This window comes from Schistosoma mansoni, chromosome W (assembly GCF_000237925.1).
Source record: "Schistosoma mansoni strain Puerto Rico chromosome W, complete genome".
NCBI lineage: Eukaryota > Metazoa > Platyhelminthes > Trematoda > Strigeidida > Schistosomatidae > Schistosoma > Schistosoma mansoni.
This window is the reverse complement of record NC_031502.1, coordinates 49267593-49286363: the sequence shown is the minus strand read 5'-3', so window position 1 is coordinate 49286363 and position 18771 is coordinate 49267593. Positions and strand designations below refer to the sequence as shown.

The 18771-nt window shown below is 31.5% G+C and overlaps 1 protein-coding gene across 1 annotated transcript in view; it reads right to left on the bottom strand.

The window, feature by feature from the left end:
- Nucleotides 1-17179, bottom strand: part of Smp_129790 (putative synaptotagmin) — a gene marked incomplete at both ends in the record, with an annotated part of 44514 nt that extends 27335 nt beyond the window's left edge. Inside the window, 6 exons of the mRNA XM_018790001.1 lie at nt 5906-6037; nt 6809-7017; nt 7642-7853; nt 9506-9779; nt 11131-11297; nt 16904-17179. Coding sequence (XP_018655388.1) covers nt 5906-6037; nt 6809-7017; nt 7642-7853; nt 9506-9779; nt 11131-11297; nt 16904-17179 — 1270 coding nt within the window. The remainder of the gene's footprint in view (nt 1-5905; nt 6038-6808; nt 7018-7641; nt 7854-9505; nt 9780-11130; nt 11298-16903) is intronic.
- Between the last annotated feature and the right edge of the window lie 1592 nt (nt 17180-18771).

Here is an 18771-nt window from a genome sequence, read left to right as displayed (position 1 = left end):
GAATTTGTGCGTGAGAATGTGGGTATGAAAAATGTATGCATTTGTAATATGAAATAGTGAGGTTAAAATTGAATGCATGTGTGTGTAGATTGTGTGGAAAACAAATAAAACAAGAAAGCACTGAACGGCCGTTTCATCCTATTGTGGGACTCCTCAGAAGTGCGCATCCACGATCCCGTTTGGCGAGATTCGAACCCAGTACCTATCAGTGTCACACGCCAGTGCTTAGCCTCTAGAACCACTGAGCTGGCATCCAACGGTGTTAATGTTCAACTTCAACCAATTCAGCTCAGTGGTCTAGTGGTTAAGCGCTCACGCGCGAGAGTGATAGGTCCCGTGTTCAAATATCGCGAGGTGGAATCGTGGATGTGCACCGCTGAGGAGTCCCACAATAGGACGAAACGGCCATTCAGTGCTTCCAGCTTTTCCATGGTAGTCTAGCTTCACTAGATTCATGATCTCAACTATTGAAATTAATATAATATCCACAAAACCCGTTCTGAAAATAAGAAAGATTGGTTCAGTGAGAAGTTCTATTCTCAGTGAATTCATTTTTAAAGCTGTACAATTACAAATATATATACTTATTCTCCAGCATGATAATAATCACAATAACTACAGTTCATCTGAATTTCAACATTTTATCTTTTCATGCTGAGCCGTCTTTTCCTAATTATAAATGCCCTATTTATCTTCATGGTAAATATGCAAAGCCCTTAACAATAAAGTTATTATTAATTTCCTGCTAAAAAAACAACCTTTTAGTGCCTTTGTTTATTCTACCTCACTGTCACCATGTTCAAGAGAATTTCATTATCACTATAATTGTAATTATCGTGATCATTATCATGCTGAAGAATTAGTATATATATTTGTAATTGTACAGCTTTGAAAATGAATTCACGGAAAAGAGAACTTTACACCGAACCATTTATTCTTATTTGATATCTCAATGGGTATATTCCGTTTACTTGAAAACAAATATGATCAAATGTGATTGTTTGGAAAGACAGCCCAAGATAGATGAATATTCAGACTTTTTTCCCATTGAGGGCAGAGGGATTTCGCAATATGGGAAACGTTGCGGTCTTTCTTAATAGTTGAAAAAGCCTTTATGAATTCTTTTGATATTTGCAAGACTTATTTGGTGATTATCGAAAATAGTATGTTTAAGTTATTAGTTTGCAGGTAATTTAATTTATTACTCTTAAAGATTATTTACTTCTAATAAATGGATGTTCCTGTAAATAGCCAATAGATACTTTGATACTCTTTTTTGTCAAATCCACTATTTGAAACTAAGTTTTATTTAACTTCATTATAGATCGTATTATCCTCAGCATTGTATCCTCAGCAGAGGGACATCTCACGCTTTCGTTTATATGTTTCATAGAATAAGTAACATTAACAACGTCAAATATGTGTATCAAAAAGGCAAAAGAATGTAATAAAATACTAACTACCGTTTTATCATGAACCCTTTTTTAGGCAAATTCACATAGTGATTCTTTTAAACTTGTATTGTATTAAAAATATATTTGATCAAGACCTGATGTCTTATTGGAACAACTGAATTTAATGTGCTTTGCGTGCAGCATTTAGACTTTGATGATTTGAAGATTTATTACGTAATACCAAGTACTTATAATGGAAAATAAGAATTAATTTGTGGTAAAAGCCATTATACTAATCTAAATTTGATAATAAAAACCAAACACTACAAGCAGTATGTTTTATCAGGAGGTTTGTAGAGGTATTTTTATAATTTTTCAATGGTTTCCCTAACTAATAGATAAAACCTAGGAGAACATTGGAAACCAAGGATAGCCGAAGCGAATTTTTATCCTAATTGAGGAGTTCCCAACAATTTATTCAATTGAATATTGCAGATACCAAACACATAACCTTTAGCTCCCAGGCCTAGTTAATTAACTTTGAACTAATGAGTTAGAATAAATTTGTATCGTAATTTCACATTCGACGAATCCACCATATTATTCCTCCATTATACAATCGAAACTGAAAGATGCATCATTTACTCTCCAATTTTTATTCGCACTTCAAGAATTCACCTCAAAGTCTGTCATCAGCAAGCCCTGACAGTATTGGTTGTAAACGTGTTACAACCGTGAAAGTAGATAGATGAAAACAGAAAAGTTTTATACAACGCTTAAAAGAAGACAAAGACCGATGGTAGATGGAGACATTATTTACCCTCTGAAAAAGTACAACAACTATTTAAAACAAAATACATTCATTTAATTAGGGATTTTATAGATATTTGGTGACATCGAACATAGCTAAAATAGGGAAATGCAAAGTAAATTTTACACAGAATAAATTTAAAGTACGTGCTTTGTGTTTTACTGAACAAAGTTAACACTAAATTAATATAAAGGATGTTATGTTGAATGAAATATTAAACTAAATTACACGAGATGTAATATTGTAGCGAACGTGATATAGGCAGGGACAACCAAATGAACTTTAATACTTAAGTGGCTTAACTTCGCTAGTCAATCACCTTGCAAACCGTTATTATATAAATCTGAACGGTGTTTGAAATCAGAAGGCAATAAGAAGTGCCGACTACAGTTTATTAGCGGATAGCACAGACATCAAAGTCATAAGCATATCAAGCGAATTTGAAGCAGAGAGGCGAATGTGTGTATGAGAGAGAAAACAGAGGCGAATTTATAGTCAAATCGAATAAGGCGAGGCCAGGTAAAGCAAAGAATAATGGTAGGATTCGAGTGCATATATACTTGGGAAAGAGAATGATTCACTTAGCTATATTTAAGCTACCAACATTCTAGATAAAGATAGATGAGTAGGCTGTCATGTGTTCAAGCGTACACGTGTATACAGATAAGATAGTGATCATAATAGTACAAACAAATATGAGAATTGTTATTGTTCGAATAACATTGTCTGTTGAGTTAATAAAGGGGCTTAATAAAATTTAACCATAATCGAAATTGATTGTAAGAGAGTTGCTATAAAACAGTAAATAATTCACTTGCAAACTATCCACGAATGGTCTCAGACTTTGTTGCGTCTTCGTTTTCACACTAACCACTCTCTGTTCTCTTGGATTTTCTCAACCTTCTGTTGTCAAGTCTTCCGCTTTCGATTGATAATATATACTACTTATATTTGTCGACATTATTAGCACACACCAAAATATCAACACAAAAATCATGTTAGAATAAAACTTAATCATGTATTTTATCGTATCTTAAAACATTTGTTAAATGTTTTCTAAATCTTCATAGTAGAAATCATGGGTCAATTGGAGCTAGACCACCATCAAAAACCTGGAAGCACTGGACGGCCGTTTTGTAAATCATCAGTAGAATATTATTCTTGTGTTGTGTAGATAAACGTCAATGAAAATCTAATCACTTCTTTATGGTATTCATAAACAAAGCATATTACTGATGGATTATAATGAACGGTAAATGAAAGTTTTCCATATAAAATTGACAAATGAATTTACTGTTGATTTGAATAGAAATATCTTTACCTTAAATAGTAATTAATAATAAGTTAATAAAGCTAGTTACTGATGTAGATAAACTATTTCTTATAAAGAACAGTTTAAAATAGAAAATATATAAAATACTTCTTTGTAACTCTTTAAGTTGTACTGAAATTGAGAATCTTTTAATTATATTTTACTATGTTCAAAGAGATTACGAGATCACTCAAAATCGGAACAAAGGATCGTCGTCACAACGACAAGACAATCTTAACTATTCCTATGTGTCTTAGTCCCTCTAACTAGAGAAAGAAGATCAAGTTCAGATGAAGTAAATGTATGTTCCACAAGCAGTCCGGAAGCAAGAACAACAACAAGCACCCAACTCAAACGTATATCTACAGCATAAAAATGTCCTTAAGAAACGTCACAAAATAGCATATTAAAAGAGGGGACGAACCAGTGATATTTAGATTCCTTTCAAGTGGAAAATACAATCTGAGTGTAAAAGTGGGTGCTTTTGGCGCTAAAACAAAAGATTCGATTTTCCAAAATAAAATTACAAAAATAAGATGTTTACGAAGTGATTTCTGGGGATCTAGCATCCTCAACATATTTAGGTACATTGTTAGATTTATTAGAGATTGAATGCTAGTGAACATGCTCTATCGAGTTAACAAACCACATAAATAGCCTTTGAGTAGTATTTGTTTATAGGTTTTAAAGGTGATATAGTTCATAGACAGATATTCCCAGGATATTTATAACAATTAATATGGTTTTGTATTAGTCGTTATAATTTTTATAGTATATCTATTTATTCACAGGTTGCGTAACTAAATAGCCTGATAATAAACGTTCAAGCATATTTTCCACTTTAATGTAAGTAACATTCCCCATAAGAAATTCATACGTTATAATTACAAGTGTACTACAGCTTGGGTGAATCAGTTTTTTTAACAAACAACCTAATGAAAGTATGTAAACTAAATGTAATATTGAAAAACAAAATAAGAAAAGTAATATATGTCTAAATATTAGTGGATAATCGTTTTCAATTTGCTTTAATATTCTCATTTCTGAGCATGTTCCAAAGAAACTGAGGTTGTGAGGGACCAGGGCTCTAAACAGTGCAATAGGTCCGCATTTACTTGACACCGGGCTCACCATTAATATTTCTCATGCTTTCAAAATTATTAGCAAACAAAGAAGTACTACTGCTCTCCGGTTTATTGAAGCGATTGCGATAAAAAAAAATTCAAACCGGATCTATGTATTCAAAAAGAGACAGTGATAAATTTATTACTACCCTGGTATTCCATTTTTTTGTTGTTCTAGTTTTTTGGTTATTAGTTTTATTTTGGTTAATATTTAGTTTGTATTATATTCCTCTTCCATTACCCAATTCTTAAACCACCCTTTCACTCATACATATCCGCTCACTTGTTTCTCTTTAATTATGTGAACTGTCCAAATCCTATTCAATTATTACGTAACCCATCCTGTTTGATTTAAATTCCGTGATTCCTTCATTGCCTCTAAAATTATCACACATTTTATCTTATCTGTCTTTGAACTCCACGCAACTATTACACCACCCACCCTTTATGTTTCTCTGACCTTTTCTTGCATATATATATATATATATATATATATATATATATATATGGTTATCATTGATAGCCTTTTGTCATTCCAATCTTCTACATTCACTTATGTCAATTGTTCCACACTATTTATTACCCCAATGCTAAAATTCTCATACATATTTGGTCTTAAGCAGCTGATGAGAAACCACGAAATATAATAAATTCATATTATTCTGCCTTAATATTTGTTCTGTCTTTATTTGATTTCATAAAGGGAACTAATTGCATAAAACTATTGAGACGGTTCTCAGAAGGCTCAATGAAACCTTCAAAAGCTCTAGAAGAACTAAAGTCGTAAACTATATTAGCCGTGACCACGTAAAGAACTTACCAACAAAAAAATCCTCTTTATTATATTTTGCCTTGAAATTCAATTATATTTAATTAACTTTTAACAGTTAATTTAATTACAATATTAGTAATAATAACCATTCAAACAGTTACTTATTTTAGATCGATTAATTTTTTTTTCTAAAAAACAATAAAATACTTTATAAGTAGTTTGTTATAAAATTAGTATAAGAAAAATAAAGTAAGAAAATATTTAAAATCTATTAAATGACTTTTAAATTCAAGTTGAATTCTTGATGTTAATAACTTTGTAAGCTCTATTGTTATTGAATAGCATTCATGAATCATATATCAATAATAGGAATGAACATTCGAATACTACTTTTAGATTTCAAGTAGTTACAAGATTCATATACACATATTTATATAAAATAGTTTTATATTTCTTTTTATTTTATATTAGGTGCTGTAATATTAAGCAGACCTTCTATCCATTCACCAGGTTTAGATGTTACAGATTCCCATAGTGATGTACTCTTCATTACTGTACTGCCTTGATACACATTAGCATTTACGCTGTTATCATTGACTGTATCTATTAATCCAGATTCTTCTTCTGTTTCAAGGAAAAAGCAGAAAGGAAAACAAAATTAGAAAAGAGATATACTTTATAATAATAAAATCCTTTAGTAGAGCTGTAATATAAAACTGATATTCTCAGACGTATGCTGATGTACTGAAAAAAAATTATATCAGTAAGCGGTAGGACAATGTATTTTATAGTTCAGAGAGAATTGTAGTAATTAGAAATCATATGTCACATCGGAAAATGATATTTTACGTGAATCCGTCAAACATTTCCTTAAATATTATTTTCAGATCGTGATGGTTGAATTATGTTTCAACCAGTAAGCATGAATAGAAATAGGTCACATCTTTGACTGAGGTGAAATTTCTTCAATGTTGATTTTCCATTCTGTCTGGAACAATTCAATTTATGTTGCCTCTTTTTATAGGTTTCATGGGAAAGTATGGAATAATTTCAACAAAATCATTATTATCGATATTCATTTTTAATTATCGAAAGGTTGTCGAAGAATAAAGAGAGTAATGTTACGTAATAAGTATGACTGGCAACTATTTCGTTCTCACGTCATTCATTATTGTATTATTGTATGCACTTAAACGATAATGGGATAAAAGATGTAAATTTCTATATGTTCACTGTATTCAAAGTATTCTTTCATTCATAAAACATCTATGATTGTCTGATTCGGACCTTATGTTTGTACATAGTAGTTTAATTCGGCAAGTTAATCATCTGTAGGGTACTCACTTTCATAAATATATTGAGGTAAACCGTGTTTATATATATATATGTCATTACCTTTATTGGAAATTTGTACGATTCCTAATAGTTCCGGATCACTGAAGTTACTTGAACGATTCCAAATAAATATTTTCATAGTAGATTCGATTAATTCACTAAGATATTTGTTTGAAAACTGTAGTAAACTATTCCAAAGTGGTTGATCACTTCGTAGAATTTGATCAGTACTTCGACATTCTGTTTTGTGTTCAGGATCAGTTAGTTCCCTAATTAAATAAAATAATTGCATGCAAGTCATTGATAAAAGTAAATGTTTATTTATTATATTCTATTTGATGTCAAACCATGTCTGTTGATGGTTCACTTATTGGGATTTATTCAGTGTCTTTTAATTTTCATACTGTACAAACAGTGTACCATGTGACTGAATGTTGAATATTCTACAAACATCGTTATTGCTGTTTAGCTTATTAAATACGAAAAAATTTACGGACTATTCATTCATCTAAAAAATAAATCTAATAAAGCAATAAGCAATATTTTAGTTCATTGAAACACAATGGATACTTATTTCTTTTCATTCCATCTCACCTGACTATCGTAAACTAACAATTAAATACACAATTCAATGTAGGGATGTTTATTCTTATGGTAATCGCAAGACAGTTAAGGTGTCTAGTCTTCATCCAGGTGTCAATAATTTAAAAACTATCACCTTGTTATGTTTATAACTAGTCATTAAATGCCATCAGTTGGTAACTACTACACTGTTGATATAGTTAACTCCACAAGCTATAAATGAAGTACACTTCATAGAATTCAAAAATAAATTTCATGAGTTTAGTTGTTATTTGATTTATAAAACACAGAGTTTTAAAATGTAAACATACACAGTCACGTAAGAGTTTATATCTGTACCAGCTTTATGTGAATGTAAATTTTTTCCTTCCTTTATCCAGACATCCAATACGCCAATCAAATCAATAGCTTCATCAGCTACACATAACACTTTTTTCTGATAATCAGATATTGCAAAACGTAAAGCAAGTTTGATTTGACTGTAGTAAGCTGAATTTACTTTAGGATTTATAATGATTGAATTCTATGAGGAAAAATATTATTGACAGCTTATAAATCTTTTGTTATAAATCAAACAATAGATTTGAATATTCTTCATGAAATACTTATTCAGGGATTATTCATTTACACTTTTCTCCTTATCATCCCTAGTCTAACGATCAAGCAGCATATTTAATGGATACTTTTAAACAAGCTTTACCTTAAAGGAAGATCGAATGGAAATGTGAGTAATTATAAATTTTTGACATTTTATCCAGTTGCGTCTAATCTTGCTATTCCAGTGTGAAAATCCTTTGTTGAAAGTATGTCAGCAAAAGGTATCAGGATGAATTTTAACCCCCTCCTCCAGCTCACAAAGATAGAGAGACAAGGAGAGGATATGTTCATTTGCATTATTTATGTAAGAGATAAGGTGTTTGTAAAGTCATCACAGTAGAAATCGATAGAGACTGGGAAGTATAAGAAGAAGAAGAATACTTGGAACGTGGAAAAACACATAAATCGTGCACTTAGGGATAGATATAACAATGAACATAGGAGAGGATGTAGTGAAGTTTCAACTTATCATACGCATGGATACCTCCCGAACGAACACAGTCATTAATGACAAACAAAGAAACAGAAGTGATACGTGTATGGTTTTAACAACTCAGAAAATAGAACGCCAATGGAAACTTGAAAATAGGTATCAGGTAGACCCAAAAAAAATCATATTCTACAAAAGAGAGAATGTCCTCGTACCGTTTGAAAATTCCTTGGTAATGTTTATAAAGTTAAGGCAGAAAACTCTTTGTCAAGTCATTATACAATAAAGATTTCCCCAGAAAGTTTGAATAAACGATGGATTGTATGTCGTATCCTGATTGGTTATTTACCAATTTGTAACTATACTTAGCATGTTTCCTAAATATTCCAGAATATCCCGCTTTCAGATGAAACTATAAATATATATGTTTTCTGTATCTAAACTTATCTTGAACGTAAAACATTTTTCTTGCTTCTCTCATTTTATCTTTCATTCAGAGTTCAACTGTAGGAGATTCTGGGGATCAGTGACCTGTTAGAAAGTCATTAGGAAACATTTTAGCGCTAGATATATCAAAACGTACATAAAACCTATCTTCTGAATAGTTGGATGTGCCTGAATATCTCTGAATTGCTTGGTAATCTATCGTTCTGACTTAATCTAGCAATCATAAATGTATCTAATTTGAATAATAGTTCACTTTTCAGGTTTCTTTATAACGTACAAAACTTGCAACCGTCCATCATAGGGTTCCATACACAGAGATGAAGTTCCGTAATTAGTTCTTAAATATTTCTGGAAAACAGAAGTTTCATGTAGTTAAATTCGTAACTTAGACTTCTTCTTTTCATTACTCTGTACGTGAAATCAATTTAATTTAATTTCGTGTATCCATAGCGTTTGGCAAATTGTTCAGAAATGTTATACACCTTATTTATTTTCTGGAATAGCTAACAACCAACCGTTATTACAAAACAACAGATTTGTACACCTCACAAGCAAACGCTCACAATAGGTTTAAACTCAAAGAAAAGGTGGGTAAATGCTTTATATGAAACAACCGTAAATAAAATTCGTTTTAATACAAATAATGTAATGGGTCTTATTTTGTTTTGTCCCTTGTGATGATATATTCAATGTATACTTACATTTTCACTTATCAATCGAAAGTATTGTCTACACGTTGAGAACAGAAGATTACATTCTTTTATCGGAATAACAGCCTGGCCAATGGTGAATTGTGACTTTATACCCTTTCTAGACCATAATTTTATTACAATGATTTTCTTGTTTAAATCACATCTAGGTACTGTAAAACAAACACTAAGATCAAAAACTGCATCTGTTCCATCCCATTTATGGTCACCAGATACTTTGAGATTATATTTGACATTGTCTGGAAGCAATGAGATTGTAGCATGACTAAAACATACATAAGCATTAAAAAAAATCGAACCACTTCGAGATAGCTGTTATATAATAGGTTTTACACAAGTTAACCTTTGTAACATTGAAACAACCAAAAATGTACATTCTAATTATCATCAGTTTCGAAAATCTTGATTTGAATGAAACACCGGAAGCAAATGAGGTAGATAATAATGACTTTGATGTCCTAGTATTTTGTATTGGTAACTCTATAACTGCTAAGATCAGAAGGTAATATATATTTATACATTGATTAGACTGTTTTGTTTACTTTCAGATTAAATTGACAGTCATTCAACTATATTATATGAAGTTAAGATATTGAGGTTCCTATGGAAATTTATCAACAGTTGCTACATAAACCGTCAGAATTTTTAGGCTGAATGGGTTTAAAGATTTTTAATGTAGGACTTACAGAAAATGATTCACTTATAAAACTAGTTAAATTACTGAACAATTATTTAAACAAATATTCAAATGGTTCAACTACTTTCTTGAATATTCATTGTAACTTCGGTAAATGGAGAACTGCAATATGGTTATCTACATCTTAAACATTTTCACTTATTACAACCGTTAACTTAGATACTGTGATTTTGTTAGTATACAACACATAGAATCATAGTTAACCAACTGTGGTCTGATTATTATTTAAATAAAACTCCATTATGTTATGTTCCGATAACAATAGTGAATGGTAACTTTGGGATCCATTTATGGACCAATATTATGCATATATTTTTTACCGTATAATCGCTAACTAACTAAAGTAATCATATTCATGTTCCTCTTATCATGAGCTTTATTTTGAATTACAAACTGTTGTTATACGATTTACCATTCATGAATTACATCTAGTCTATTGATTACTGTTCCCTTTATTCACAGCCACATTTGGCTAATTCTTGTAAACATGTTATTTCCTATTTTATGGTGCGATGTGGTCAGTTTGATTGGTATATAAACTCAGTATGTTTGAAATATAATGATTCATACCCTAGAGGATGTCCTGGACTTAACTGGCTGGGCTAAGCAGAAAGCAGAACTGATAAGTACTCTAGACTGCTCGTACGGTTTCCGTGTGTCAGTGTTCCAATTGATAATTCGCTTCTCTCTGATTGACGGTCTTATCACGTCATAAGTTAACAGGGCATCCACTCGGCCACAAGTCATAACACTTTTATTTGCATTTACAAACAATATTAGAATTACAATGAGTGATGACTTAGAATGTAGGGCGAATGAATGAATACAGGTGATTAAAAATCAAACCATTTAAGGTCATTAAAAAAGATAAGTTACTCGAATAGAATATCAAATTTGACAATATCATATAAAGTCTTACGGTAAGCCAATTTTGTATTTTTCATGTGCTAAATTATTAGCAGCCCATAAACTAACCCCAAGTTGTTGATCTTGAGTATCGTATTCCATTGATACATCAATTTCGCCATGAGTTAATTCATCCATTTCATTGGAGGCTTTGAACTGATTGGATTTAAATGATTTATTCTAGACATTAAAATTAACAAAATAAAATCAAAATGTATGTTATATTTTGTATTACTATTTCATGAGAAAATCATTACGGATCTAAAATGTTTGTATCCAAATTAGTGTTATGAATTTCTCTAATTCTATAGAACTATGAAACTGATTAGACATTAATTTTTAAATTAAAAAGAAATGGGGTTTTTGTGGAGATTTTTAGTAATTTTTTATATATAGTTGAAATCATGAATCAATTGAAGCTAGACCACCATGGAAAACCTGGAAGCACTGGACGGCCGTTTCGTCCTATTGTGGTACCTGTTGGGAGACATTGGTGAAATGGTTGCTCACCTTCGTGGATTGGTTGAAGTTAGACACTAACACCGTTGGATGCCGGCTCAATGGTCTAGAGGTTAAGCTTTCGCGCGCGAGACTGGTAGGTCCTGGGTTCGAACCTCGCGAGGTGGGATCGTGGATGCACACTGCTGGGGATTCCCACAATAGGGCGAAACGGCCGTTCAGTGCTTCCAGGCTTTCCATGGTGGTCTAGCTTCGATTGACTCATTATTTCAACTATAAATAAAAAATGGTTACACTCATTATCAATCGGGGGATAGTTTATGTAACCACTGTACTAAAAAAGAAAAGATTTGCTTATGATGGTGTTTTAAGATAGTCAAATGATAAGTTTCATTAGAAATGAAATTGAACTTAACAAATATTTTGTCATAAAATAAGACTTAACTACAATGTAAGCTAATAAGTTCATCTGACAAATGACATGGTATCTCAATATATCTCAGTGATAAATTCAAATGATTCTTATTTTCATATTCACTGAATAGGTCTATTGAAAAACTTACAAATTGTTCAGAAGGCAAGTAGTTAAAAAATTTTGGTATTAGCATATTGCTTTTAATAATAATGTGCGAAATCAAAACATTTTATAGTTAACAATGAAATACATTATATAATCTGTGATATGTCTTGCTGATTGAACGCTATATTCGGATCCTAAGCTAGTCTTGTAACCCCCAAGCTAGTACTACACAGAGACTTGAACACAAGAGAAAAGGCGCAAAATATACGAGAAACACTTTACTACAAAGGTTCATTTATGTACAGAAAATATATAGTTTTTATAGTATTTTAGAAGTCCTTGGGTTTTCCTGTAAATTCTGGAATGCTACTAAACATAGTAGCAGTGTAGTTATGAGCTAATCAAAACCTCTACATGTGACTTTTCATTTTCACGATATTTCTAGCAAAACTTCTAATCAAACGCTGATTGGATAAAATGCTTCTTAATGTTTCCTGGGCTTGTCATGTCTATTGCTAGTAATTTTCAGGATCATCCCAACAATCTGCTTATCTAACTCTAACATATATGAAGTTTATTGTTTTATTAGTCTGATTTTATACGAACATTTTGTTTTGCATAATAGTTAATTCTGTGAAATAAGTGACAGTAATGTATTCACAATGACTTTGCCCAATAATTTTAATGCAGAAAAAATAAACAAGATATTCAGTAAATGGAAATTATTCTTCTGTCTAATTTTTTTTATTGACTACTATTCGTAAACTACAAATCACATGGAGATCTATAGAAGGATTGGCAAGTAATCAATTGTCAACAGTTATCAGATGATTATATTTCCCAATAATAATAATAATAATAATAATAATAACAATGATAATAATAACAAAACGTAGAAACAAAACGTGTGGTAGAAAATGTATAAACAAAGTATAAAAACAGCTTAGGGATAATTGAGAATAGAACAAATATGAAGTATGGGATTTTTAACTACTATGATGTGTTAACGTTGCTTTAGACAAAAAAAAGTATAGCCTATCGTCGAAAAATATAATTTTTAATTGATCATACGTAATCAGTTTGAAGAGGCCTATATAGACCTTAGTTCACGTTCTAAATCGTTAAGAGGAAATTTAAAAGACCGACACAATCACATCATTGATGTATTCAGTCATAATAAAATAGTTACATAAATACAACTTCTGTAGTGTTTATAAATAAATCTTATAATTAGGTTAAACCAGTTATTGTTTTAAGTGATAAAACAGATCAAACAAAGATTGAATAATGATTGGTAGTATAAAGGTGGATTAAATAATTTCTTATTTCTGTTGATTTAATGTAAAATCATTTTGCTAAACTGTATTGCATAAAATTGCATCGATGATATTTGGAAGCCGAATTCTTGAGTGATTGAGTTATCCTTCTCAATTAAATTCCTACATGTATAAATTAATTTTACTGTATTAGTATCACTTATTTTAGGCTGTCAAATATAAAATGTGTTATAACAAACACTTAAAAATTTTATTTATTTGTATAAACACATAAATGTTGGTACAAAGGGGCACCAGATACATATGCGCCATACAAATCTCATTTGATTTGTTTGAGGGCTGTGATACTGCCCAGGTGCCCAAACTGAAGCAGATGGTTTTCTTAGGGGACCACACACGGAGCCTTTGACCTAAAGGTCTGATCTACAAGATAGTGGAGCATCGTGAGGAGATGCAGTCCCATGGTAGCCGGTGACCAACAATTGGTTCATGCGACCCTCCGTGTCCACCAACCCAGTTAAAGGGCCGGATATTCTCTTTTCGTCCTCTCAATTTCGTAAACAACACCCTCGTTGAGAGAAGGCATTGAGTAGGACTTCCCTGGAAGAGGCCATATACGCGTGGCTATGTGAGAGCATTTCGAGAGGGAGAGAGAACTCTCCCCACTCTCGGCACTAAATGATATTTTTATGGTTAAATCATTATTTAACGGTAACATTATCTACTCTCAAGTCCTCATATTTACTTACATTGACTTGGACCCCAGGTACTGACTTCAACGAATGAAATAGACATAAAATCCAATCATCTAAATCATCACTAATCAATGTAGGTGGAGAAAACTAATAAGATGTAAACTGTAATGCGATAAGTCATTTATATAAGAACTTTCGTCTAAATTAGAGCGAATAGTTTCACAGTATTTGAGCGCCAAGTTGATGTAAGGCATTAATTAAGAATAATATATTTGTAAAATCTCAGCGAATGAATTTGAAGTAAATCCAACGTTTCGCCTGGCAATCTGGTCCAAGCTTTTTCAAGGAATTATAATCAAACATCAAAATTATCGAATATAAACAGGTACAGGCCTCTTCGTTTCATTGTACACTGAATAGGTCATCCAATCAACGTTAACAATGTCTAAACTAGGTAAGTGTATTAGTGTGTAAGAGATGTGTGATGTGAAATGATAAGTGTGTTCATATAACATATTGTATAGAAAACGTAAGTGGTGAGAGGAGAAATTTCATTCACATTAGATATTGTCTCTTATCGGTGAATTTATAAGGTAACATACAATTTGTAATATATGATATGAATCATATCTGTCACAGCATGTATAAAATGTAGATAATTAAACAAAATAAAAATAAAAGAGTGAAATTTGAAGAGTATAATTTGAAACTGAATGTATGTGTCATTTTTAATGTTCCAGTTAATTGTTTAACAAATTCCGATAGGACAAATGATTAGAATCATTGAATGTAATTGTTGTCATTTAGATAATACGAGATAGATAAAACGGAGAGGAGTTCAGGTTTTTATTTATTAATGATTAGCTGCCATGGCACGGCTAATTGTATTCAATCCCTCCTATTAATATTGTTTGGATTAGCCCATATGTATAGGGCTTCAGCTGTTTGTCTTTCTTTGTAAGAATTGAAATCTTTTTGAAGGATTCTCGTTCCAACGAAATCAATTGTATGACCCGATTCTATCGAGCGTAATGCCATCGCTGACTTGTTCTCCAGTTTCCTTACATCATCTGAGGGCTTAGGAATGTGCTTCAAGCATTATTTGTGTTCCTTCACCCTCATATTCAGTTATCTTGATGTTTCACCAAAATACATTGCATTACAGTCACTACATCTGATTTCATAGATACAATTCTGTTGTTCTCCTTTGTGTATTGGATCTTTAATTCTTACTAGTTTTGATCTTAGAGTATTGTTTGTTCGAAAAAATACTCTTATATTCTGAATATTTAGGATCCTTCTAATGTCTTCTAAACACCTTTCCGATATGGGATCACCACTGTATTAACCCCTTCTTTTTTCTTTAATTCTTTTGTATTACTAGTGCCATTTTTTCTTTCATTCTTAATTATTCTTTTAATAAAATCCTTCGGATAATTGTTCATCATTGGAGTAGATGTAATTAAATTAATTTCCACTTCCATGTCGCTTGGTTCAGTGACAAGTTTTTTGGATCTTGTGATCATATTTTTGGCCACTGTCACTTCGGTCAAGTGTGGATGTGCAGACTTAAAATCTAGGAATTTCCCTGATTTACTTCAAATTCATTCGCTGAGATTTTACAAATATATTATTCCTATTTAATGTCGATAAGTCATATGTTGTTAGATTGTTCAATTCTCTACATGTAAAACCCCGGTTCTTAAAGTTTATTCGACAAGAAATTCATATATAACTGATTTGTGAGCTTGGAGAAGCTTTTAGCCTTTCGGAAGTTTCATGGAGATTTTGGTTTTTCATCTTATATCAGATCCATTGCACCACGAAGTTGAGTAACTACTCAATAGTATGAGTAAGAACATTCAGTATGTGTTAAAAAAACTAGCGGTTTGATAGGTTTAGTGAGTTAGCTTCGCAAATGCTTCTTAGTTAATGAAAAATACTTGTATTTTGTATTATACGTAAAATCTGTTTGTTGCTGATCTGACTGAACACTGATAGCCTTTTTACTCGGCACACTATACTACTTTGTCACGGTCAGTAGTTTGAGCTGCTTTAAATAATTTTTGTGTGTTTTAAAATATAACGAGTGTAATAAATTAATAGTTTTTGTGATTTTTTTCAGGTTTACATCACAGTCTGACCTTAGTTAGGCGATCTTCAGAACTGTAAGGCTTTAGACATAGTGTGGGACTCCACAAATATGCTCATTTATAGTCATTATAGTCTTAATGCTACTTCTATGAAATCTGAACTCCATAACTTTCAAACCTAGCTCACGGTAATTGCTGATTTCGTAGCTTAACATCACAACATTTTTTCCTTACAGACTTTTGATAAGTGATGCCACTAAATTCTCAGACGTTCACATAAAGAACATTTGTCCCTCCAGTTTAAACTTTTAACATTGCTATTAAATTCCGTACCAGCTGAAGACAGGAGATTTGTAGCTTTTTCAGTTTTGTTTTGTTTTCCATAAAATCATGATACTTCCAGAAACACCATGTCTTCTTTTCTCCTGATTCATTTTCTCATTCTATGTGTCAGGCGTCTCATACATTATCTAAAAAAATAAAGCTATTATGACTTTTATCAGCATAACTGAATTCATCAAATTGTCCTACATATAGTCTTCCTTAGGACGGATAAAGTAATTGTTGATTACTTGTAGCTGTAAATACGCATACTGGAATCGTGAAGTTACGAGTTGCCGAAAAACAGCTAGGAGTATATAACTTTCACATGTATGGTTAAAGCAGTCAAAAACGAAATTTTAGGTTTACTCGCAAATCATGAAACATCGAATTATTATGTGTTAAATAGTAATATACTCACTTTCTTCACTAGTCTTTTTAGTCGTAAAAGGTGTCTTTTTCTTTTAGATTTTTCTTTGAACTCTTCATTGTCTTTCAATGAAACACTTGTTCTACTCAAATAATCACATGACTGAGAACGAGAAAGTATTGATCGCTCTAAGAAACCAGATAAATTTTTACCGATTGTACTCTGAGAGCCAGATTTTATATATTCCCATGAGTTTTGAGTTTTTAAAGTTTGTGGTGACTTAGATCTTGATATTTGTCTTCTTTTTACTGAATGAGTTTCTTCCATTAACTGATTATCATTTAATTTAAGTAAAAAACCATAAATATTATATGGAAAGGTAAAATTAACAAAATTTGTTTTAAATGTGTACTATGTCATAATAGTAATAGTAATAGTAGTAGTAATAAGAATAGTAATAGTAATGTACTGAAAGAGAGCACATTATGGGAACAACTAAGTCAATCTCAACATAACATTACAAAATATCTTGATAAAATCTGAGAACCATACAATAAATACTTCATTCGCAAAATATCCTCTAATTGTCTCAGATTTTGTCGTTCCTTAATTATTATACCAGTCACTCTCTCTTCTCGTTCTCTTCTCTTTGATTTTCTCGACCTTCGGCTGTCAGGTTTTCCACTTTCGACGTCAGCCAGCGAACTAACGGCTTCTTCATTAGTAGGTACAGACATGTACAACTGAAATGCAAGATCTTGCAATATAACACAGAGAGCATCAATCCAATCGCTTGATAGAGAAACTCTGGAAAAGGTGGAAAGTTTCAAGTACCTGGACAGCATCATCGATAAACAAGGAGAATCTGACTCAGATATGAAGACATGCATTGACAAGACATTTGCATGAAATTGTGACATTCATTCCATCTCATGCTATAATGATAACTTTTTAGCATTTTTGACAGTTTCTTTGATTTAAGATCTTTCCTTATTCCTTAGTTTCTGTATTTTTGTTTGCATTTTCTGTTTCGATTGTTGAATGTGTAATATATTCGAAATCTTAAGTTGTCACTTTCTAATTTCGATTAAGATTGTCTTAATCTGAATTATATATTCTTGCTTGGTGTTGTCGATTGTCCACATTATTATATGTAAATGCATCTTATGTGTTCACTGAGCCATCGAATTGCTTTTTCACCTATTCATCTCTCTTCCGAATTCTCAAAGACTCCATAAACCTCAAACTAACATAACACACAACCTACCTTTTAGTTAAATGAAAACCTACCAAAAACTGAGTATTATAGCTGCAATTGTTTTGTCCAAATAATAACTGGCTATTACATAACTAGTTTATCGTATATTTTATACATAATTCTTATATGACCATTTCAGAAAACACTTTTTATTCGACTGTACATTGACACTGTAAATGCTTTAAATGCCTCACAAACTGAAGTTTGTTAATGTATTACTTACATTGTTATAAATAATCTCATCGTATTTTAAACATATCTCGTGTCTTTAATCCGGCATTTTTACGTGTTAGTCATCTGGTTAGAAGTGTCAATCAAAATTAATAGTAGCGTAACCGTTTTTAAATACTTTGTTGGTGTAATTATGAAGAATAAAACATAATGATTATACTAAATGCATTTTTACTACTGATCAGAATTTATTATCACGAGATGTAATTCTGTCAACAGTGTAAAGTAGAATGTTGTTTGTTTAGAAAACTTCAATCAATTTTAATGAACAGAGTTGGAATGTGAGTTATCTGCCGACAAATTTCTCGCCTAACACTCTACTTACAATTGGTGAAAGGTATATTGAGCTAGAGATATTCAATGGGTTATGTGTTATCGTTTGATAAATAACATGATGTCACTTATCGATTTCTTTCACGCAAGATCTTCA